The sequence below is a fragment of the Pteropus medius genome, unplaced genomic scaffold, assembly GCF_902729225.1.
Source record: "Pteropus medius unplaced genomic scaffold, Ma_sr-lr_union100, whole genome shotgun sequence".
Classification (NCBI taxonomy): Eukaryota; Metazoa; Chordata; class Mammalia; order Chiroptera; family Pteropodidae; genus Pteropus; species Pteropus medius.
Genome location: NW_024350992.1, coordinates 2,153 through 28,347, shown reverse-complemented (window position 1 = coordinate 28,347; position 26,195 = coordinate 2,153). Strand labels below are relative to the sequence as shown.

At 31.6% G+C, this 26,195-nt stretch overlaps 1 protein-coding gene across 6 annotated transcripts in view; it reads right to left on the bottom strand.

Annotated features, from left to right (window-relative positions):
• Nucleotides 1–25,763, bottom strand: part of LOC120586015 (lysine-specific demethylase 6A-like) — a 69,125-nt gene extending 43,362 nt beyond the window's left edge. For 2 of the 6 annotated variants that reach the window (XM_039842433.1, XM_039842434.1), the window contains exons 1-12: nt 25,619–25,763; nt 23,982–24,108; nt 20,269–20,367; nt 19,916–20,135; nt 19,267–19,401; nt 18,639–18,794; nt 17,168–17,263; nt 16,200–16,583; nt 7,771–8,549; nt 2,114–2,243; nt 793–898; nt 107–312 (exon numbers count right to left, since the gene is read on the bottom strand). In XM_039842433.1, coding sequence (XP_039698367.1) covers nt 107–312; nt 793–898; nt 2,114–2,243; nt 7,771–8,549; nt 16,200–16,583; nt 17,168–17,263; nt 18,639–18,794; nt 19,267–19,401; nt 19,916–20,135; nt 20,269–20,367; nt 23,982–24,103 — 2,433 coding nt within the window. In that variant the 5' untranslated portion in view covers nt 24,104–24,108; nt 25,619–25,763. The remainder of the gene's footprint in view (nt 1–106; nt 313–792; nt 899–2,113; nt 2,244–7,770; nt 8,550–16,199; nt 16,584–17,167; nt 17,264–18,638; nt 18,795–19,266; nt 19,402–19,915; nt 20,136–20,268; nt 20,368–23,981; nt 24,109–25,618) is intronic. The other 4 variants (XM_039842436.1, XM_039842435.1, XM_039842437.1 and 1 more) reach the window with 4 other exon arrangements.
• Between the last annotated feature and the right edge of the window lie 432 nt (nt 25,764–26,195).

Here is a 26,195-nt window from a genome sequence, read left to right as displayed (position 1 = left end):
AATTTGTAAGTTATAGCACTTATGAAACATAATTACATAAACTAAACACATTGTTTAAAAGTAAGGTATACTTAACAAAATAATCTCTAAAGAAATAAACACTTACTCTCAATGATTCCTGGAAGGAAGAGGCTTGATACTGTGCATACTTAGCAATGGTCGTATGTGATCTATTACTTTCACAGCGCCAGATTTTCTTTGTTCCAGTGGGGTCCCAGTTTTCATCAGCTGGTTGCAACAACTGTGTCCTCACTTCTACTGTATGTTCATTATTAGCTTCTACCAAAGTTTTGGTAGAGAAAAGTCCAAGATCTTCACAATAAATAAGTTGTGTTAATAAAACTGTATTTAGTACAATGAACATTTCAAAGGAACTTTTAAAAACATTATGGAGTTCCATGCATTTCCATTGATAACTGCTTCAAGCCAGACATGTGCTGCCAAATTTGCATAGCACGTACTTGAAGCACCAGATCTAAACATCATGAGAGGAGTAAAAGGAGCTATAGCATTTTAAGTAGGATCTAATTTCACCTACATTTTATTCAGAAGGTTGTGGTTATCTAACCTAAATCACTCATGTTGCAAAACAAGAAATTAATAACTAAAAATATCCACCACAGATTTGCCAATAATCTATACTGGCATCATGTAGTAAATATTTGCTAGAGATAGAAAGAACATTAAAAAAAAAAAAAAACACCTAAAAAAAAAAAACCCTCATGAGTTTCTGCCAGTGTTTTTAAAATAACAGTAAAAGAAATGTTCAAATATTTTTTTAAAAAACCTTACCTAACTTAAGAGCTCCAGCAAGGCCACGTATAACAGTAACAGGGTTTTTGGGATTTGTACAAAATTGATGTAATGGAGGAAAGAAAGCATCACGCTTATTTTCCAACTATAAAATTAAAATATTTTGTTAGATCTCAGAAAAATTACTAAGTAGCATACTACAAATTTATATTAATTTTATGAGTTGTATACATTATAATCTTAACCATTGAAATTGTTTTGTTACATATTACAGTATTTTATTAGTCTTTTCAGAAAATTATGATATAATTGCTATATAAATTTCTCCAGTAGAGAAATAAATTTTAAATTTGATAAATTTTGCAATGTTTCCAACTACTTACATCACAACTAAGATTTACAAAATATATTTAAACAGTTTAGTAGTTCAAAAGTATTGTTCCAAGTATATTCATCAAGTGCAGTTTTGTATTTCTTGCATGAAAGTGGGAGAAGTGAAATTTAAAGTTCAAAAGTTTTAAAATCATACGAAAATCAAAACTGGTTCAGTACCACCCACAAAAGATAAATGTTCATTTTCCATTTATTTTCTAAAGCTTAGTTTGAAACATTTATTTTTATTGTGATTTCAGGAGCTTTGTACCCAGTAAGATTATCAACAAATTTAATTTAGTAAAAGATTAGTATAACTGAGGGTAAAAAGCCAAATCTCTAAAATCCTCTCATCTATAAAATCATTCTAAATACTTAATCAACAATTTGTAGCTTAGAATTTTTTCACTTGTGTCTTAAAGATACAAAAATTCTTTTTTAATCACATAAAATCAAATAAATTTCAAGGTCTATACAACTTGCAGGAGGCAGAATGTCAGTTTAGAAATGTTGAAAAGATAATGAAACAAAAAAAATCTTCTGCTACTCTCATACAATACCAGTCTATAAGTGAGAAAACATTTTAAATTTAAAAATACTCTTCAAAAAAATATTACAAATATACCAGTTTTCAATAACTTTTTCCGTAAAAGGTCTGACAGTATTTTTAGTTTTATCAAATACATATTGTTTTGCAAATACTTAACTATGCCAATCTCATGCAAAGCAATTAGAGACAACATGTTAAATAAATGAGCTTGACTGTGTAGCAGTAAAACTTTATTTATAAAATATTAGGTATTAGACCATATTTAGACTGTCATCCACGCTCTGGCATACAAATATGTTTTACCTTAATCTTTACCTACTCAGAAAAAATTTAATTAGTTAAACTTTTCAAAAACAATTTAAATGGCTTAGAATGTATCTTCGGAAGACAGATTAGTTTGGACAATTGATTTATTTCTAGTTAATCGATGAGACTCACATAAATACTTGGTGTAGGTGGATTCAATTTGTCCTTTGGCAAGGGAGGGTAGGGTGAAGTTGGTGGCCTTGGAGGTGGACATTTATCCAATAAAATGCAGCTATCAGACAAGCCATTTTTACCTAAATTCCTATAAAATAATAAGCAGAACTATATCAGCTATTAGGTTTGAAAATAGAAGATTTTTTTAAAACATGAATTAAAGTTAAAGCATAAGGCATTTAGAAAAATAAAATCATTTAGGATACTAGTAATCCATTCAGAACAAAATCGGCTGTTCATATCAGCACATATTCACTTTAATTCCTTAAACCCTTTAGAAAAACAAAATATACTCTTTATCCACATAACATGAATTGAGAAAACTTTTCTCCTCTCAATTTTCCAACGTATTTTCTCACCTGAAGAATATGAACTCCAAATTTCTCAACAAGTTTTACCCTTAAGCTTTCATTTATTGTTAAGTAATACTTAAGTCAATATAGGTTTAGATAGTAATGATAATTTCATAGTAAGATGTCTCTTTTTCTACATTATTTCCAGAATACGTCTGTGAAAACCTGAAAATCTAGAGACCAGTTATTGTCTGTTATTAAAAATAATGCTGTGCAACTCTAATATTCATCAACTCCAATTTAACAAATTTATAGATTATTGTAATAATGTTTGAAGTAATCTGTGTAGTTCCTATGACTCTCACATTATACATAATTAATACAGAGTAGTGTTAAGATTAACTTTTTTCCTTTATTAAAAGTATCAGGGTTGCTAATAAATTTTGATAAATTTTCCTTTATTAAAAGTATCAGGGTTGCTAATAACTTTTTTCCTTTATTAAAAGTATCAGGGTTGCTAATAAATTCTTAAAATGTACACAACTGTACTACCAAAGTTAAACTTTTTTTTAGTAGAAGAACGTTAGATAAATAATTCTAAATCCTTAAGATTCAACAAATTCAGAAAACAAGTACTAAAAATTGTTAATGTTTTGGAATCATTTGTTTTATTCAATTATTCAAATTCAAAGCAATTAAATGTAGTAAATAAAAAAGGAGCTCTAAAATATTAAAATGTCAAATAAGAATGTAAAAACTATTTTGGAAAGTAAAATATACATCAGTAACTTCATTTACTTTGGAATTATTTTAATTACAAATTATATAAAAACAAAAACTAAAGCAAACCTCCCATTCCTAATTTAGCATTATTAATGTTAATAAAAGGAAAGTTTGTATTTAGGCCTTTTGGTAAGACTGAGGAAAACTAAAGCTTGAAATGCAGTATTTATCAGCTTATGAGATGCCATACAGGTTTACTGGGCTTTGCAGATTTTTTTTTAATTGAAGCTTTGTGGCAAGGCTGTATCAAGCAAGGATTGCCCAATAGCATTTGCTTGCTTTGTCACATTTTCATACTTCTGTAATTCAGACTTTTTCATTAGTATTGATTGTGTTTATTATGGTGACCTGTGATCAGTAATCTTTGATGGTGCTAGTCTAACTTTTCGGGTGCTACAAACTTCACCCTTATAGGCAGCTAACCTAATCCATACACACTGTGTGTGCTCTAAAAGAGACTGCCAATAGGGCAGAGTTTCTTCCCAAGATGATGAAAAAGCTCTAAAACTGACCAGCTATTCTCTCACAAAAGCTGGGCCCCCTTCAACAAGGTTAGCCAAGCTGCGACTGCAAAGAAGAGTGTTCTTGAAGGAAATTAAAAGTGCTATTCAGTGAATGCAGGGATGACAAGAAAGCAAAACATCTTACTGCTGTAACAAAGAAAGCTTTAGTGGTCTGCATGATCAGATCAGCCACAACAGTCCTTTAAACCAGAGCCTAATGAAGAGCAAGGCCTTAACTCTCCTAGTTCTATGAAGGCTGAGGGACGTGAAGAAGCTGCAGGAGAGAGCCTGAAGCCAGCAGGAAGCGAAGAAGCCGTCTGCAACATCAAAGTCCAAGTTGAAGAAGCAGCAAGGGCTGACATAGATGCTGCAGCAAGTTGTTCAGAGGATCGAGCTAACATGATTAATGAAAGAAGGGAGCTACACTAAGCAACAGGTTTTCAGTGCACACAAAACAGCCTGTGTTAGAGAAGGTGCCATCTAGGACATCCACAGCTAGAGAGAAGTTGCTGCCTAGCTTCAAAGCTTTCCGGGACAGGCTGACTCTCTCATTAAGGCCAAATGCAGACGATGGCTTGAAGCTCAGCCAGTGCTCATTTTCCATTCTGAATATCTTAGGGCCTTTGGAATTATGCTAAAGCTACTCTGCCTGTGCTCTCTAAGTGGAACAAGGCCTGGATGACAGCACATGTTTACAACATGGTTTTCTGAATATCGGAAGCCCATTGTTGAGATCTACTGCTGAAAAAAGATTCCTTCCAAAGTGGTACTACTCACTGACAAGGCACCTGGTCACCGAAGAGCTCTAGTGGCAACAGACAATGAAATTAATGTTCTTTTCGTGACGGCTAACACAACTTCCTTTCAGCATCCCAAGGATCGAGGTGTAATATTGACTTCCAAGTCTACTGTTTAAGAAAATATGTTTTGTAAAGCTACAGCTGCCATAGACAGTGTTCCCTCTGCAGGACGTGGGCAAAGTAAGTGGAAACTTTCTAGGAAAAATTCCCCATTCGAGGTGCCTTTAAGAACATTCATGATTCATGGGAAGTGGTCAAATGCCAACAATTGCAAGAGTTGGGAGGAAGCCGACTCCAACCTTCACAGGTAACTTTGAAGGGTTCAAGACTCAAAGGAGGAAGTCACTGCAAATGTGGTAGAAAAAGCAAGAAATCTAGAATCAGGTCTGAAGCCTGGAGCTGTCACTGAATTGCTGCCATCTCACGATACACTTTAATGGATCATCAGTTACTTCTTATAAATGAGCAAAGAAAGGGTTGCTTGAGATGGAATTTACTGCTCGTGAAGATGCTGTGAAGACTGTTGAAATGACTGACTCCAATTCTGAAAGAAGTTCTACCATGGGAAAATGCTGTCAAACAGCACTGAATGCTTCCGAGAAATCATTTGTGAAAGGAAACTCAATTGATCTGGCAGACTTCATTGTTGTCTTATAAGAAATCGTCACAGGCACCCCAACCTTCAGTGACTACCATCCTGATCAGTCAGTGGCCATCGACATCAAGACAAGACCCTTCACCGGCAAAATGATTATATGATTAGCTGAAGGCTTAGGTGATGGTCAGAATTTTTAGCAATAAAGCTTTTAAATTGATATGAAAATTGTTTTTACAGATGTTATTGCATTCTTAATAGACTACAGTATAATTTATGAATATAAATTTTATATGCACTAGCAGACCAAAAACTTTGTATGCATCAATTTATTTGCTTTATCATAGTGGTCTCGAACCAAATCCACAGTTATATCCAAGATAGGCCTGTACAGTTAACAAAAAGGGAGCCAGAAGTTTTTTAAAATACGTATCCCTAATGCAAAAGGACAGAGCCGGGACAATAGAAATAGATGATCTTCTAAATGGGCAGGTATTTCTAACAGTTCAACAGAAACTTTACTGTAAAAACCCAACATAGGAAAGAAATGAAGTTTAAAAAAGTATGATGTGGAAGAGTTTAAGAGTGTATCATTCTGAAAGTCTTTTCTTAATCCTAAATTATCCTATTACTAGAGAGATTAGTATGTAAAATTATTTTAAGAACAGCTTACTTATATTGACTTCAAACACACACAGCATTTAGTACACACAAAAAATAATCAAAGATGCTCTACATATAAAGTCATGTACAATTTAGGTTTCTTTCCTCAAGAAGTTTCTTAACCAGGGAGATTAACTCTCTGAAAACTGATATTTCTTGCACTAATCTGAATCAGAGTCCTGTCCAGAATAAGGCATTATCTATCTATTAACACAGTCGGTCTTCACAGGAGAGTTATCATTTTCCATCCTAGGTCTCTTGCCACGCCTCAGAATAATTTTATCTTCATTTTTCTGAATCTGTTCTGTTTCTTTTTCTTTTTAGTCCTTCCTTTATAATCTCTGTCTTTTCCTTTTTGATTTCTGGGGAGTATGGAGGTGGCGGGGCACATATACAGCTACCATAGTAAACCGATAGCTACATTCACTGGAAAAATCAAACAATCACAGTTACCGATGGTATTTTAAAGTTATTTCTGAATTTTAGTAATAAAATTACTCACCTGCACTAAAACAAAATCGTCTTTGTAGTTTCTAATAAAAAAAACTTCTATGAAAGTATTTCATCTCGAAATGAATGTTTACATATATTATAAAAAGATGAAGGTTAAAATCTTTAACCCATTAATATGAAATATACTCATTTTAAAGAGTTTTATACAAAAGAGGAATCATTTTCATTACTCTCAATACTACCCCAGTTTGCTGCATGCACAGTATATAAAATATTTTAAATGTTTTTATAAGTTTGTCTAGCATACATTTATTAGCTGACTCATGATGCCTTCCAGTAAAACAATCTAAGTGTCTCAAAGTCTAATATAGAGAACATATAAAAATTCCCCATTTAAATAATATTCATATCATTAAACAAGAATTGTTTTCACATTATAATTCAAAATTGGTATTTAAGTCATATAGATCAAAATAATCTTTAGACTGCCTACTTCTACAGTATTTCAATTTTACTTCATTTTAATCTGGAATTTTTACTGCATTTTAATCTGCAATTTTAAAATACAATAATTACTTTTCAAATTTCCAATCCCATGCCCTAGAAAATATGACCAAGACACAGTTGGCAATTTAAATCTACTTAATAACTTACGTACTGGTTTCCAATATGGAAACTTATGCATAAGTGTGAGAATGAAGTTATTATTTAATTGAAGATCAGCTATTACTGTGTTTAACATAAAGAGAATAATAACACTACTTTAAAAACTATACGTCAAGTTACTTTTTGAGGTGGTTAAACAGCTGTAAAATTGACTGTGGTGATGGTGGCACATATCTGGGAATATACTGAAAACCAGTGAACTGTACATTTTAAATGAGCAAACTATAAAGTATATAAATTATATATCTCAAGAAAGTTTTCCCCCCAAAATTTTCACCAGTATCTTCAGGAGGGGGAAATCTACCTGATGCCATAATACCAAAGAAAGTTTTACTAATTCTTTGCTTGTTTTTAGTGAGAAGTAAATAAAACCCATTAACAAATAAAATTCTGAGGCCCCTTCTTCTAAAAATAGCAAAATATGGCCATTCTTCCCAGAGCATCTGATAATCTTCCATTTCTCAATTTTCTGTCTTTTCTCTACGCTTCCTACCCACATTCTAACCTTCTGTAGCACTGCAGAAAGAAAACAAACACTGAGGTTTCCTGCTCTCTAGTTTTAGTTTCCAGAATAAGGTCAATCACAGAGAAGGTGGTAATTGCAATAACCAGTGGAGGTCAGGAACACTACATAGAGTGATGGCTCCCAGATAAAGCCGCTTGTAGCAAAATGTTAATACACTAATGTAAAATCATAATACTGAGGCACAACAAAGATCTTTATGAAACTTATTTTAGATAAGTGACGACATCTTCTTTCATATAACTTCTACTTCTTATAAATCAAAATATCAAGTTTTCTGATTTGGATAGTACTCAACAATTTTCACTTTGTGATTTCCATTTTTCCCATACTAACCTGCATGCCTTTAGAACTTCTGTGGAACTTGAATATATGGACACAGACACTGATGGTATGATCTGAGGACCAGGTTTGTGGCTAACTCTAGGCATGTCTGGTTTTTTAGCGCTCTGTACATTATCTAGCCCTTCTCTATTAATTGTATGTAACCTACTGTGAGGACTGTTAAGGCTGGAAACACTGTGTGTGGCTGTCTGTCCAGTGGATTTTGGAGAAGGTGCTGAAGTGGAAATGACTGAAGAGGGTGAAGAGGCAACAGAATTATTAGCCTTTGTATGAACATCTGGGTGAATACTATTGACTTTGTCACAGGCTCCAGTACCCACATTGTCGTTTGGTTTTCCAATCGACAAGGCAGAGATCTGAGGATTGTCTGATATTAACAGATTTGGTGATGCACAATCTCCATGGTTAGAACTGCAAATAGGTTCTGCCATCAGCTGCTGAACATGATTTGAAAGTTCCTCGACGACAGTGCAGCCATTAGGCATGTCTCCAGCATGCCTGTTTGTTTCAGGCACCAAAGATCGATTTCCTGAAGATTTGCTCTCTTTGGTAAAGGTAATGCCTTGTTGTCCACCTGAGGTAGCAATATGAGAGGAGAAGTGATTGAGAGCATCTCCCTGTGTGACTGAATTGCTAGGTATAGTTCGAACTTCAGTCTGTTTCCGAATACCAGTGACAGCTGCCTGAAGATACTGGGCAGGCCCAGTGGAAAATAAAGATTGTTCATCATTAGGTTCTGACAAATGTGAACTCTGACCTTTCTGAAGCCCCTAAGAAAAGAAAAAAATAAAGAAATTAAAAAGAATTGTTTAAATCTATTGTACAAGCTCAGACAATACTAAGAACTAAAAATATCAAATAAAAGCAAAGCTACCAGAAATAAACAATTAAATGTATACTTTATCCCAAGTCCTAAAAATTATTTTTTAAAGTTCCCATAATCAACTGATTAAAGTGGTCAATATCTTTAAAGAAAATTAAACTCTTTAAAAACACCAAGAACTAACTCATGCTATATGCAAAAGACAATTATCTTTCAAGACAAAATTTTTGAAAGTAAAAACCCGACAAACGGCATACCATTCAAACAGTACTAAAGTGAGTTGAAATTATGATATTAATAAAGAACATATTACAGAAAAAATTTAATATGAAAGGACTTTCTAAGTGAAAGGATTTATTACATCATATATTTTCTTATAAATTACAAATAAATATGTACCAGAGTGACTCAAAAGTATATAGAGTATAAACATGACAGTTGAAAGAGAAACATACAATTCAACAATAACAGTTGGAGATTTCCATAGCCCATTGTGAATGACTGACAGGAAAATTAGTCAAAAAATAAGCAAAAATATTTTAAAAATTAATACTTTAAACCAACATAACCTGTCATATAATAGTACACGCCATTCAACATCAAGAGAATGCATATTCTCAGCCCACATGAAATATTATCCACAACACATTATAGACTAGGAGCAAAAACAAGTCTCAGTAAAATTACAAAAATTCAAATCAAACAAACCATGTTCCCTGAACAAAACAGAACTACTTCAAATCAAAAACAATAAAATGCGAGAAATACTGAAAATTTAGAAAATAAACAACAAAATTCTAAATATCTCATGGGTCAAATAAGGAAATTGGAACAGAAAATTAGGAAATTTAATGAAAATCAAAACACACGTATCAAAATTTGTAATCAAAACAATACTTTATAACTCAACACATTTTTAAAGAAGAAAAGTCTAAGGTCAACAAACTAAGCTACTGCATTACGAAGCTACAAAGAAGATACTAAACTGAATATAAATAAAGGGAAAAATATAGATCAGAAAAAAAACCATGAACCATAAAAACAGAAATGCAACGGAAAAATTCAGGAGGAAAAAAATACAACTGGTCTTTGAAAAGGCTAACTAAATATAAATTTTTAAAATTAGGTAAATATATAAGAACAATTCTAAAAAGTAAATTTTACTAAATCAAAAACAAAAGATTTGACAACACCACAGATCCCATAAATACATTTCTAGAGATATTATATTAATCCTACCAAAATCAAAAATATATAAATATTTACCCACTAATCATAGGGGACCAATGTTACTCCAAACCAGAAAAAGAAAAAGACAATATTGTAGAAAAATAACCTTCTTGAACATATCACCAAATACATTCAAAAAAATATTAACACATCAAATTAAGCCATATATAAGGATTATGCACCGTGATCAGTGAGGGTTTATCCCAGAAATAAAAAGTAAGTTTAACATCTGATAAATCAATCAATGTAATCAATGTAATGTTTTCACTGCACTGAGCAACATCAAAGTAATATATCAGTACTATAAGGATAGAGACAAATAGCATCTAAATATCTCAATACACACACAAAAAGTATTGACAAAATCCAACATGAATTCTCAGATAACTAAGAAGGGCATTTATCAAATTTACAGATAACATCGTATTTAATACTGAAATACAGGTGCTTTATCCAAGAAGAACAAATCAGACATATCTGCTATTAGCTTGTCTATTTGACAGTGAATGAGGTATTCTAAGCTAGGATGTAAGACAAAAAAATTAAGCAGATAAAGTTTCAAAAAGAAGTAAAAATGCTTTTATTCATGAAACCCATAATCTTGCAAAAAACAAAATCAAAGAAATATAATATTACAAAATAGATGAATTGGATAAGGTCTCAAAGTTACAATTAATTCTATATTCTGACAAGAATCACTCTGAAAATAAATTAAGAACATAAATTTATTCATAACTGCATAAAAATATGTCTGAAAGAAATTAAAAGAAAAGTAAATGGAGAAATGCTATGTTCATAGTTTAGAAAAATATTATTAACATGGCAATTTGCCCCCAAATTGATGTATACATATAATACAATCCCTATTAAATCCCTGTATGCAGTTTTGGTACAAATTAACAGGCTGAGCCTAAAAAATCATATAAATGTACAAAGAAGATATTGAAATCAAATGAATTTTGAAAATAATTAAAATGTTTGAGCTGTATAATTTAAGTTTAAAACATTCTATAAAGTTAGTGCTCAAAACTAGAATTATGAAGGAAAACTTTATTTATCAGCACAAAATAGCTCTAAGTACACTTAAAACCTTGGTAAATTAATTTTGACAAAGCAGGCAGGATGAAAAGGAGAAAATATTTCTATAAATGGTGCTGAAATAACTGCATATCTATATGCAAAATAGATATACTTTAAAAAAATAAACAAATTAACTCAAAATGACCAATAGAACTCAAAGGGTGAAAACTGAACTGTACAAAATCTGTAAGAAAGTACAGAAGATTTCTTTCATGATATCAAAAACACAGTAAAGATTTTTTTATAAAATACCTTTAGCAGAATTAAGTATTTGCATTTCAAAAACACAAATAAAGTAAAATGGAACTCAGAGACTAGGACAAAATACTGGCAAAACCTGTCTCAAATACAACTTTTACCCAGAATACAGACAAAACCTTACATCATCATCATCATCATCATCATCATCATCATCATCATCATCAGAAAAACATCTAAATACAAAAATGGCAAATAATCACACAGAAATTAATAGGTATTAGAAAGTTACAAATTAAGCCTTAACAATTATATATTCATTAACATGGCTAGATTCAAAGACTTATCAGTATCAGGTGTTGGCAACTACACAGAGTAAGTGGAAACTCAAACTTGGCTGGTAGGAATGTGAAATGATTCGGCCACTTTGCATTATGAGTTTGAAACAGTCTCCAAAAGTTTAACATTTATAACATGACTATATCAACTGCACTCATAAACTTGCAGATATAGAAATTAAAACATACCTACAGAAATAAATTTTATAATAAATGTTCATAATAGCACTACTGGTAATGTTTATAACCAAAACAAGAAAAAGCAACAAGTTTTTCTAAATTAATAAATGGACTAAAATTAAGGATATATATTCATATAATCCAATGACAAAAGTAGGGAGGAAAAAAACAAGAATCCATTCATTTAAATCTCTTTAAGAGTGAACCTTACAGACCAATAGCAAATTTGTGGCTCCAGAGTCAGGTAAAAAGTTGGAAGTTAATTCCAACTGCTCACAAAGAAACTTTTGGGGTTACGAAGTACAGCTGAACCTTGAATGATGTGGGGTTAGTGGTATTGCCCTAACACAACTGAAACCCAAGTATAATTTAATTTGGACCTCCACATATGTAGCTTCCCAACCACCAGGTGACCACTGAAAATACAAGTTTGAACATCAGACTCTGGCTAGCTCTTATTATTAGAACTCATAAAGCTGTTTATTTTTTACTAGCTCATACTACTCAGTTTTGTGAGCCAACTTCAAAATAAAAACACTTACTAAAAAAACTTACTAAAATTTGTGAGATGAATCTAAAGCAATGCTTAATCGGAAATTTAGGGCAATCAACATATATAACAGCAAGAAGGATCTGAAATCAAGCATCTAAGTTTCTCCTCGAGGAAACTAGAAGGAAAATTAAATGTAATCCAATGTAAGTAGAAGGAAAGAAATATTAAGAACTAAAACATTAATCAATAAAACCAAAAACAGAAAATCAATAAAGAAAAATCAATGAAACCAAAGACTGGTTCTTTGAAAAGATCAATATAGTTGACAAAGCCAGGCTAACTGAAGGGAAGAAAACAAATACAGGACACAACTTACTAATTACAGAGACAAAAGATGAACATCACTACAGATCCCATGGACACTGACAGTTGATACAGGAATACAATGAGCAACTCTAAATCGCCCACAAATTTGATAACCCAAATGCAATGGACCAGTTCCCTGAAAGGCACATATACCAAAAATGACATTGGGAGAAAGAAATAATCTGAATAAGTTATAAGCTTATAACTACTAAAAAATCAATCGATAATAACCTTTCATAACAGAAGCACTACCATGCTCAGATGAGTTCTCTGAAGTTCTATAAAACATTTAAGGAAGAAATATGCCACTGCTTTACAATTTGTTCCAGAAAATAGAAGCAGAGGGAACATTTCATAACTCTACTATGAGGCTGGGGTAACAATCACCCTAATACCAATACCACACTTACAAGACATTACTTAAAACATTATAAGAAAAAGACACTACCGACCCACATGTCACCAACATCGATGCAAAATTCCTCAATCAGCCAGGCAAATGCAACTACATATAAAAAGAATAAGCATGGTCAAGTGGGACTTATCCTAGGTATGCGAGGCTGGTTCAACTTTCAAAGATCAATCATCATAATCTATTTTACAAAGACAAAAAAGGAAGTATTCAAATGATCATAACAACAGATGCAGAAAAAGCATGTGATAAAATCAAACACCTGTGCATAACAGAAGTACTCTCAGTGAACTGAAATACAGAGGAACTTCTTTAACTTCATAATATCTACAAAAAAACTACCACTAACATTACATTTGAGGGTGAGAAACTCAAAGCATTACCTAAGTGCAGGCAGAAGGCAAGATTGTTCCATCAAATTCTACTTTGATAGATTTTTTTTAACCTTCTGCAGATACATGAATAAATTAATTGTGAAATACACAGAAAATAGAATGTTATTCAGTGATAAAGAGAAAGGAGCAATGAGATCTGAAACTGAGATTTCAAATTAAAATCACAATATCATTTATATGAGCACTCCCACTAAAATGAAATATTTAGCGATAAACCTAACATTGTCAAGATCTATGCAACGGAAACTACTAAACTCTGATTAAACAAATCAAAGAACTAAATAACCAGATATATTCTATGTTCAACAATAGTAAGACTCAGTATTAAGATGTCAGTTCTCACAAACTTGATATATAGTCTTAAAGCTTCCAAATAAAAATCCCAGCATTATTTTTATGGATGTTGACAAAGTGATTCTCATGTTTACATGGACCTAAATGAGCCAAAATGGTCAACACAATTTTGAGAGAAAAAAACAGTTAGAGGACTGGCATGACTTGATTTTGAAACTTAATATAAAGCTGTATTAAATAACCAAAGCAACATGGTACTGGCAACAGAAATACACAAACTGATCAATGGAACAAAATACAAAGCCCAGAAATAAATAGAGTCAACTGATCTTTTATAAAAGAGTAAAGGTAATATAATAGAGCAGAAGTAGTCTTTTCAATAGTGTTGGAATAACTGGGAATCCACATACAAATAATGAAACTTTACACAGAACTTAAACCACTCACAAATGTAAAAGGCAAAAGTATAAAACTCCTAAAAGTTAACACATGGGAAAACTTTGGGCATAACGATGACAATTTAGATACAGTTTCTTAAGGAACGATAGTGAAAGAAAGACTTGATAATTGCGAGAAAATATTTATTAAAAACATATGATTAGAGACTGTCACCAAAAATATTTTTTAAAAAACTCTCAAAACTCAATATTAAGAAAATAAACTGCAATTAAAATGTGGCTGAAAGATCTTAGCACATAGCTAACCAAGGAACATATACAAATGGCAAATAACCATATAAAAAAATGCTCCAAAGATCACTAGACAATTGTAAACTAAAACAATGAGCTACCACAACAATCCTATTAAAATTACTAAAATCCAAAATACTGAGGACATAAATTGTCCGCTTAAAATTTGTATGTTGAGATTTATCCTCAATATGATGGTATCTGGAGGTGGAGCCTGTGAGAAGCGATTATGTCATGAGGACAGAGGCATGAAAGAAGGAAATAATGTCCTTATAAAAGAGACCCAAAGAGTTCCACTGCTCCTTGAATCATGTGAGGATAATGTGATAACTCAGGCAACTATAAATTAGAAGGCACCTCAACAGATACCAAATAGGCCAATGCCTTGATCTTGAACTTCTCAGTCTCCATGACTATAATAAATAAATTTATCTTGTTTGTAAACAAGTCAGTCTATAGTACTTTGTATCTCCCAAAATGACCAAGACAACTATCAACACCAAACACTGGGAGAAGCTACAGCAAAAAGAAGGCTCAGTCACTGTGAATGGGAATGCAAAATGGAAAATTCAGCTGCATTAGAATACAACTATCAGCTTCCTACAAAACTCAAGTTATTACCACTCTAAGCCAGCGATGATGCTCCTAGCTTTTTATCCAAGCAAGTCAAAAAGATGTCTATATGAATGTGTGATGTATATAGTAGCTTAATTTATAATTTCAAAAATGAGGAAATAACCAAGAAGTCCTTCATTAAGTGAATGAATAAGCTGTGTGGTAAATACACGCATTAAATATAATAAGTGATTAAAAAGGAAAACAGCTATCACATCAAGAAAAGACAGGGAGGGAACCTAAATGCCTATTAGTAAATGAAAGAAGCCATTCTAAAAAGGATACATTCTGTATGATTTCAACTACGTGACATCTGGAAATGGCAACAACATAGAGACAATTAAAATATGTGTGACTGTGATAAGGCTTCAGGATAGCCAAGAAGGAATAAACAAGACTGTAAGGTGGGATGGTGAATTCTATTTTCTCTTATATGATACTGTAAAGTTGGATGCGTGTCATTACATGCTTGTCAAAACCCATACAATTAGTGAATTATAATGCAGGATTTAGTTAGTAGAACAGTAACTAATGTGTCATATTATTACAAGATGTTCAGGACAGTGGAAACCATGGGTGACATTGGGAACTTTCTGTACTGTCTGCTCAATTTTCTATGAAGCTAAAGTGAACTTGATTATAGTCAATTAATAAGTTTTTTAAAAAGAGGCTGTTCAAGACATTTCCAACTCTACACCAAATCTTTTACCCTCAAGATCAATCAAGCCCTTCCTTTAAGCCTAACATTTTGTCCTCTCTCCATAAACTATGCTCTAGCTACATTTGACCTGTCCTTTGCCCTCCAAATTCCCTCATTTTTCTGAGACTTTAGCCTCTTGGTTTTCCTAAGACACGTTCCCCTACACAGTAAGTGAAATTTGACTAGTCTTTTAATCGCCATAAAATCAATGCCTGACATCTGGCATAGCACTGATCTTATGTAGAGAATATTTGCAGACATAAATTGTGAATATAAAAAAGTCATGATATCTTCATTAATTAGCAATGGAATTTGAGGAGACTATAAGGCTGTTCATTTTTTCCCTTCTTTTCCTTATTTCCATATTTCCTAACATAATTTATAGTATATTAATTTATATTGGATAAAAGTAAATATACTCATGTGCATAGATTAACAATGTAATTTACTAACAGTGTAAAACTTAAAGTTCTCATATAATTATGAATTATTTAAAATTGCTTTTTAAAAATAAAAATGTTCCTTAAATATTTACTTATACTCAAAATGTCCACAGCCAAAGAAAAATTATGTAAGAGCAAAAAAAAGCATCTAATCTGTTTTTTACCTGAGCAGAGTTAGATAGCTGTTTTCTCCATGGCTCTTCTGCGCTGCTGGTCAGGTTTGTGCAGTTATGAGGTAGAGTGAATGTGTTTGGCTTCAGGTAAGGCACATTTCCATTACTTCCACTTCCTGTTATGTAATTACTGCCTACCAAAATAGTGTCTGCACTCCCTAGCGTTTTTGGTGTGCTGCAAGGAGCACAGCCTGTAGAAAATGGTCCACTGGACAAGAGCTTTTCAAAATAAGCAGAGTGAACTTCAGGCTGAGAGACACTAGAAACTCTGGGCAGGGCAGAATATAGTTGCTGGCTGGAGACAGAGTTTGTAGGCAGTGAAGAGTCAGTTAGTGGGCCAGTAAGAATTCCAGTAGTTTGTCCTGTTTGTTTCGTCTTCAAAAAAAAAACAAAAAAGAAAACCCACTGTGTGACTGAAAATGTGTACTCAACATCCCTAACTTATTATAACATCTGATATCTCTTGGTTCAAAAATCATACATTTTAAAAATGGCATAATATGTTCATATGGGGAAGCAGAAATCTTTCTCATTATATAGTTAAGAAATCTCCTTTATTAGTAGCTTAAGGGCAAAAGAAAGATGAAATTATGATGAATAATTTATGGGCTTTATTTTCTATCAGTAGGTAGGGAATTTAAAATTTCTATTTTATTATGCTTATGACAAATCTTCAAAGCAGTTCACCTCAGTATGGATACTTTGTTAATTATAAAGTAACAAAAATGAGATTATGGAATACATCTGAAGTAGTTTGCTAATAAAGAGCAAAATATCAAAGTGTTTTATTCTAAATTTATGCCTTTAAGAAAAATTGTCCATTAGTATTTAAACTCGGTTATATAAATTTTATTGAGTACATGTAGTAAATTAAAATGAACATTAATATCCTCTGATATTTTACTCAGGTAAAATATTTAACTTGATAATAAACATTAGAAGAAAAATGGTATACATACTTGTTTCATTAAAACAAAATGACTTTCCAACTGTTCCAGCATCAATTTCTGTGCTGGATTTAAGTTATCTTTATTTGCACGCAGCTGTTCCACGTGCTGAAAAAACGAAAAACAATACAAAGTTAAAAGTAAGAAGAAAGATAGTAAACTTGTCACTGAAAAGACCACAACCTCAGAACCTCTGTGTGGTCAAATATAGTGATTCCTGTAGTAACCCAAATTAACCAAGCCCAAGATGAAATCTAAGAAATGTAAAAATCAGAAATTCATCTGAAGAAAGTTTGCTATGTTTTGAGTTAAATGTATTACACGGAAAAGAAACTACCATCTTCACAAAGAGAGCTAATTAACCTTTTAAAAGAATGGTTGGAAATGACTTGAAAACACAACAATAGGTAATCCAGTTAAATAACCTGGGGTGATTGGGGGAAGAGGAGAATCACTCCTGAAGAGTTATACACAGAATTCTTACCTATATTTACTGTACGAAAAAGACAAAAAGGAATGTTTTTGTTTTCTTGTTTTTGTACAAGAATGTTTTCTTTTACATGTACAACGTATCTCTAGAGAAACACACAAAGACGTTATTAATATTTATTATTTGTAGGAAAAAACATTATGTGGCTAGAGGCAGGAACTAGAAAGAGCCTTTAACCTGTGCATTCCATCTTCTATTAATTTTTACGTTTCAAACACAAAAATATTAGCTCTTCAAAAAAGTAAAAAAATATATATTACTCTGGAAAATGTGGGCTCATTACACTTATGTACATATAATTTAGTTTACTGTCATTTAACTTTCAGAATACTCAAAAATTACTTAAAGCTTAATATTTCTACTACTTTAAGGTGGTGAAAAAACTATCAAAAATATTTCATATCCATAATTTCTAGGGTGTCAAATACCATAAATTAACCTGTTGCATTACTGAAGTGAGTCAAACAGTGTGGCTATTCCACTTCTCAAGACTATTCTAAGGAAAGTTTAATTTAAAATTTTTTTTAAATATTTGGAAATATTTGGTTTAATTTGTGCCCTAACAGTTATGAGTAGTGATACACCACATGACTTGGAGCTGGAGTATTTACATACTTATGTGACTTATCTTTTCAAATCATTTTAAAAATAATTTACAACACATAAAATTCATAGGTTGTTAAGTTGGAAACCTCTGAATTTGAAACATTCATTTTTTACTCTCCATTAAAAAGGCTCTTCTCTAAATTGTGGCTCAAAGAGTTAACAGGTGGTCCTTTATATCTAAAACTGCATTTCAGTGCCAGTAGAAAGTAGTGGCAAAAGGTGTGTTAATTTCATAAAATATCAGAGAAATGAGTAAAATGATCTGATGAACATAAACCTATCCTTACCTTCTGCATTTAAATGAAGCTACAATTTCAGGATAGGAAATACTGCTAATAAATAGCACAAAAACTGGAGAGCTTTTCAGTCTCTAAAATATACATATACCTTTGTTGGACTAGATGTTCTTTTCCTCTTGGCAGGACTGGACAGGTCATCTATTTGGCTAGAAGTAATCATGTGTACTGGCACGAACTGTTGTGGAATTGGTGTTTGATTGAGGCCTAATACAAGTTCAGTACTTGGATGATGAGCTTTAAAAGTCTAGGATTACAGAAGACAGAAATATGGTTCTACATATTCTTAATTTATTCCTTTGAATTACAAAATATTATAAGCTACATTATTTTTCAAAGCTATGTGATTTTACACATTACAATTACTAAAAATCAAAATCAAATGAATCCTCAACGGATGAATGTATACCTTCTTTTGAAAAACTCATTTAAAAAAAAAAATGAATAAATTACTATAGTTCCTTAAGGAATCTCTGTCGAAATCAAGAGAATATGTAAAGATTTTAAATGGGTACCCCAAGTTTGTTCTCGTACCACAGGAAGTTCGATATGATGTAAAATCCTTTATTTTGATGTAAAATCCATTTGTAATTAAATTTCAAAGATTGATATTTTTTTAAAAAAATCAACCTTGCACTTAGTAATATAAATTTGGTGACTACAGCTTCAAAAAAAACCCTTAAAGCTGGGCACCTACAGAATATAACCCAACTTCTCACCTGCTGTGCTGTGTTCATGGCACCCTGCCTGGAGGTAAGCTCTGCGGGTATTGGTAGGCTCCATGCCTCCTCAATACTAGGAAGTAATTTAGTTTTATTCTGTAGACTACCTTGTGGAAGGTTACACAACTGAGCCTAGGAAAAATTATGTAAAAAGCAAATTTAACACAGGCCTATTTGAGTAAGAGCAAGTCCACTAAATCTTCCTGAGTGTTATAGGTATTCATTTTTTAAAGAAAAGAGATTTTAAATGTGGGGGTTTGGATATATGCTAAGTAAAAGAGGGCAACCAGAATATGCTCATGCTAATCAGAACGAAGTTGTTTTCCAGAATTCTTTTAGGTATCGTTTCATGAAATTTCAAGCATGAGATAAAAAAACAATGTACTCTTTTATCTACAACACTATAACTTAATAGAAAGCATACAGAAAAATCATGCAAATTAATGCGCCTCAAAATGTACATGCAAAAGAATATTTTAAAAATTGTTTATCTTAATTAAAATGAAAAAGAAAATAATATCACAAAATATTAAAAATTATGGAAACAAGTTACTGACATCAAAACAAAATGACAAACTGTTTGGCCACCCTCCTTGTGCCAGTTATACAGAAATGTTTTGTAAAATATACTACTTAAAATTTTTACCTGTAAAAACTTAATTCTTCCTACAAGTATAGAGGTATTACTACAATTTTTGCTTCTAGTTGCATTTAAGTAGCATTTAATGGCATCCTGTGTTTGATTGCAGGATTCATAGAGAGTGCCTAGGTCCACCCAGGCTGCTGCATGCCCATGGTCCAATTGTACAGCACAAATATAGGCCTGCAAAGCATCCATAGGCTGATTTTGCTGCTGATAGAGCACACTGAAAAGAGAAATAAAAAATGAGGTGTCTGAAAATGACTAGGTATAATATTAATACATATTATACTATGTATGTTTCAATAAACTTGGGTATCTATTAAAATACCATTAAATCTCATTTACTCAAGCCTTACCCTATTGAACACCATGTATCTGCACTTGCTTCTGATTTATCAATAGACTGCCTGTAAGATATAAAGGCATCCTGAACTTTCCCAATACTTGAATAGCACCTGCAAAGGGGGAACAAGAAGAAATACATATATAAAAAGACATAAAAATATAAATATTTCAGTAATACTTAAATTAAGTATACACACACACACACACTTTTTTTTTTTTTTGCCAAAATAATGTATATGGAAAGGGAAAACACTAACAAGCTAATATATAGATATTTGTGCATATTGTTTACATGTATATTTAGGTATATTCTACATTATAATTTGCTATTAAATGAATTTTTTCTTATGAGGGCTAACAAAAAAAATTAATAAACTTTACTCAAATCATTATAGTCCAATTGTTCAATGCAATAATATTCAGGGTTAAAAATACAGAGTCCTATTTACATATCATTTGTACTCAGGTTTTCTACATGATAAAAATATAAAGCTAAAATATAAAGAGAAACTATTAGTAATGATTTCAGCAGTATATCTGAAATTTCATTTCTGAATTTACAACACTCAGAACAAACACTTCTTAATTCAGGAAAACTATAAAACTGAAATATAGTTAATATCAATTAACTTAAAATTGTGTAAAATGTACTTAAAATTTCTAAGTTAATACAGATTTTAATACTATTTTTTTTAAAAAGCATTCATGAAAGTATAAGAGGAAGGCCAGTACGTGGTGACTTTAACATCAATAACCAAATGTTAACATAAATAACAAAAATATGAAAATTATATAATGAACAAAAAGATTGTCTTATATGTTAGCTATTGGAAGGGAAAACTGAATCTAATGCAGAAATAACTTGCCTTAAGTAGTTCTCTTTATTTTTAATATTTGTTTTCTTGAGATGGAGTTGTTATATCCATGAAACTATATTATTTAACTATGACGTTAAGTTATAGAAAATAACAAGAAAATGTTTTAATATCTTAATTGTACAGTCATTCTAATTGGGCACTACAATTACTGATTGAAATGTTGGTAATTCATGCAACCTGAATGGATGAGAATCACAGATTAAAGCAGAAAAGATGACAGAAGGCACTTCATTAGGGTTTAAAAAGCACAGGAAAAAATTATTCAGTCTACAAATGTAGATCTACCTGAGGTTTTTATCTTTCTAAAAAGGCAAGTGGCATGAACAAAGCACTTTACAGAAACAATTTGTAAGCTGAAAAATTAGAGACTGAAGGAAAATAAATTTCAGGTAAACTACAAGGCTGATATACACACTTCAGCCAGGATTATAGTGGAAGTAAGGAAAATGGTATGAAAGAGAAAAACTAAATGATTGATAAAAACTCAATGATTTCTTTAGATATTTAAGGAGATATAACTGTTTTGAAACCTGTTCAATACAAAAAAGTAATTTTTATATCAAAAGAAATAATAAAAAATAGCTGCTTTGAGAAAACATGATGAGTGAGTTTTTAAAGGTTGCTGATTTAGATGTCTGGTAAGGGCTTTTATAAGAGTCAATAACAAGGACACTGAAACTGAAGTTTCGATGCCTTTGGAGTTAGAAATTTTAATTTAGAATTCACTCATATGGGGGAATGGGTTAAGAGTACAGGATGCACACAAGAGAGAAAGTAAGTAAGCCAAAAGAATGGCTACACTACAGATTGGGTGATGCAAGAGATACCTGTAAAAGAGAGAAAGCTATATCAGAGAATGAGGACAATCTGTCAGAGGGAGAATTTGAGAGAGAGCAGTAATGCAAACAAGGACAAACAACAGAAATGAAGTGAATAACAAATAAAATTTTTATTAACAAAACCATATTTCAGATTATTCGACAAATTTGCTTAAATGCTAGGAGATAAAAAGTATTTCCTGAAACCAGCATTTTCGCACTTAAATTTTAAAAAGTCAAACTAGAAAGTCAATGTGCCCAAGTAGTAATATCCGAGTCCAATAACCAGACCCTTTTCATCTAACACAACTCATTCAGGTTCCTTTGAGGTAGGCTCGTGAGTTAGAAGCAGCACTGAGTAAGCTTGGGTTCTAGCTTTTCCTGGGATACTAATTAGCTACATGGCCTTGAGGAAACCACTCTTCATCTCTGGACGCACTGCCCCCATCTGTAAAATGAGAAATTGCTGCCTGATCACTTCCACTTTGAACAGTTCTGTGACTGTGGGGGACCGCTGGAGTCATTACCAGGTTACTGTTACCACATCCCCATCTCACTTTATATATTACATCTCAATTAATGAGCAATATCAATATGCAACGCAGCCTTGAAAGCAAGAGATAAGTCTCTGAAACACAAAGGACTTCAAACCCTATGAATTTTACTGACAATGAGATCCTCATTTAGAGCTCTACTAAGTTCTGAAATATAATTTCTGACAGACCTGACTTTCTCTAACAACAAAGCCAATTAGAAGCAACATGTAAGGCAGTAGATGAGAATTTGAGAATCAAAAACACAGGAAAAAATCTAACAGACTAAAAATAACACTGTCTTAAATGATAATCCTGAACTCAAAAAAAAGTTATCTTCTGTTTGAGGTCAAGAAAGTGTTCTACACATACAAAAATTTTATCTAAAAAGGTGAAAATAAAACATATGCCAATGTTTAAAATTCATATAACTGTAATAATGTCCTCTGTGGAATACTGCTATTCTGCTATTCTCAAAGAAGTGTAAAAGTACATCATTATTAAATTGGTCCTTTTAAACTCATCATTACCACGTTAAGGTATACACTGTACTAAACTAACAATATGTTAGTTCCAAACCCAAATGCTACTTAGCCAGTTCACTTTTTCCATGTATTAAATATTCAGTTTGCTCAAGGCACATTACTAGGCAGTAAAGGCAGAAAAGATTTAGCTTCTCCATGAGGACCTTTAATGGAGAAGGACCAAATTTGGACTCTCAGCTTCTGTATTACAAGCAACTCAAATCAGACTCTTTTTTGAAGCCTAACAGAAGACGAGAAAAAAAAACTGTACTGAGACTAGCTAACTTCACAGTTAAATTTTATTATACACAATTAATAAATAAGTTGTTTTTAAAAAGGAATGATTGCAATAATCTCCCTCAAATATAAATCTATCTTATAAATTCTAAAAGAAAATGACATACTGCATAAAACCTAAAATTAACACAGGACATAAATTTCAATTAGACTCCATGACAAACTTCTACAAAGTAAACTATTCCTATGAAAAAGAATAAGGCAAAATTTATAATTAAAGCAATATAGTAAACTGAATTAAATTAAATGAAAACTGAGACCTCATACTGTTTAAATGAACTGTTCCTTAGGCTACTCATAGTCATCAGCTAGAATAAAAATGAATTACTAAAAATAAATAGATTAAAAATAATAGTAATTACAGAGGAAACACAATTACCGAAATGAAAAACAATATTAGTGATTACTAAATGGTAAGTTTAAAACTTGTCAGGACTCTTTAAAAGCTAGCTAAGTCAACAGTAATAAATCAAGTCCCATGAAGACAATATGACTAATAAGCAAAATAACTTCTTAGTAAAAGCACAAAATTTAGAATGATTCAATTTTACCTCTCAAGAATATTTCTACAATGTATTTTAAACAAAATGTTACTGACCAGGATATATTACATGATGTAACACTTTACATTCTAAGTCTACTCTAGACAGCTCAGCCCAAGTGTCTGGTCTCACCTCCCAAGGAAATACCAAGACTGGCCAGAATTAGGATCTGCTTCCAATGACTTTTGGAGATACTGAATTGCGTATGTTTCCTTGGTAGCTTTGTCTCCCAGTAGGTCCACATTATGATGCATCCATCCTACAATTTAAAAATTATAAGCATTTATCCATGAATCAATGATTCTTATAGCTTTAAAAATACCATAAGGGGCACAAATAAATTAAAATGCCCTTTCAGTACATTTATGCATTTATCTAGGATCACACTTTCCCCAAATTTAAACCCAGCAAAGATAGCTGTAGGAAAGCCTATTACGCATAAACAGATACAATCAAAGGTACCAAAGGGTTCTTAAAGAACTTCAAATGATTTGAGTACTGCATTGACACTTAGTAAGTTCAAAAACACAGATTCTCTTTTTCTAAATTTACTCTAGGGGAAAAAAATATCTAACTTATGAGCCAAAAAATATAAAGATGACCATTTATTATCTCTTTAAAGGTTAAGGTATTTCGAAAACAATCTACCAAGCCAATGTTTATTTCTAAATTGAAATAAATAAAGCTTATATAATCAAAAAGAAAACATTTAAATTAAAAAAAAAAAATCTTACAGAAGACCTTATACCTTACTGGCACTGGTTATCTTCATGAACATCCTCAATATAACAACATTCGACCAAATATACAAACAACAAACAAAAAGCCTCCACAGTTATAGTGAAATCTAAATAAAAAAACTGTTTCAAAGACCTTTAAGAGCACTACAGTGTTTGATTCATAAAATGTTTAGAATTACAACTATAGAGACAATAAAAAGATTATATGTATCAAAGATTCTATCACAATAAAATATGTTAAACGTTTAAGTCAAACAAACCAGAGTTTCGGTTGTGAGTCAATTCAAGTATATAAAAGTTACTTTTGCAAAATTATCATCTAAGCAAAACTATGCTTTTTATGTTATAGATTAAAATAATCAAGTAAAGATCAAGTAAAATATCAAGTAAATACCAACCCAAATATCAAACACAGATAAGACAGGTAATAAGTAAAATTAGTTACCGGCAAGTATCCTTTCTATCATGTAAGTAAAAATGACATATTACTTTTGAACACCAGATTTTTTCCTTTAATACACAGTAATATAATAAATTGCTAGACAAAATACAGAACAAAATGTTCTACAGTTTTAGGTGACAAGTTTCCATTAACTCATATTATGAACAAACCTAAGAAAAGTTCAAACCCACTTACTAGCTGTAAACTATTTTAATTCAATTAACTTCATAGAGTGCTAAGTATATGCAAGTAACTACTCAAACCTTCAGAGGTTAAATACGCAGCTATAATATTGAGAATTTAAAATGACTAGTGGCATTGAAGTGCTGTATTTAGGTGAATTATGAGATGGACCATGCTAGACAGTGGGTATAACTCCAGATAAAAGAAGAAAAAGAATACAATTATAATAGAAACATTTACAATATAAAGTATTTGTTTTCAATACAATCTCAAAATACACGTAATAATCATAAAATACAAAATTCTAAATAAAACTGACTTTTAAAACAGAAGAGTTAAAATGCTCCCATATATGCCAAAATTTTTTAAATGAATGCAATATAAAAAAGAAAATTTTTATGTACCTAACTGTTGTAAAATTGTTGCTTTTAGTTGTGCAGGTAGGTTTTCTGTCTGTAAAAGCTGTTCATAGGCTTCTTTTGCAGAATGATATTTCCGCTAAAGAGTAGGAGAAAATATTCATAGAAAAGTTAAAAAGTAATCTTTAAATAGAAATACTCTAGATTTCAAGAAGGAACCGATGACATATTTAAATAACTTTTTAAGTAAAAAATAAACACTAAGGATTATAAGCTGGCTAGTGTATAAAGGTTTAGATAATATTTTTAAATTTCTATTATTAAAAAAGTAACTAAAAATAAAAAGTGCCATATTAGTAACTAGATATTTATTTAACTTTTGACAGCCATGTTTCAGAAAAATGAACAGCTAATAATAGTACCCTTCAGTATAACAAGGTGTCAACAAAGTGACATTTTTAAAACCTGCTATATCCTAAAAAGTTACAAGGAAAATAATTTCAACATCGTGTTACTTAACTTTCACAAAGAAGTAGAAATATTCAATTATTGGATGTATAATTAGCCTAGGAAGACTTTTGAAGATATGGATAACCTATTAAGCAAAAAGAGTAAGTGCTAC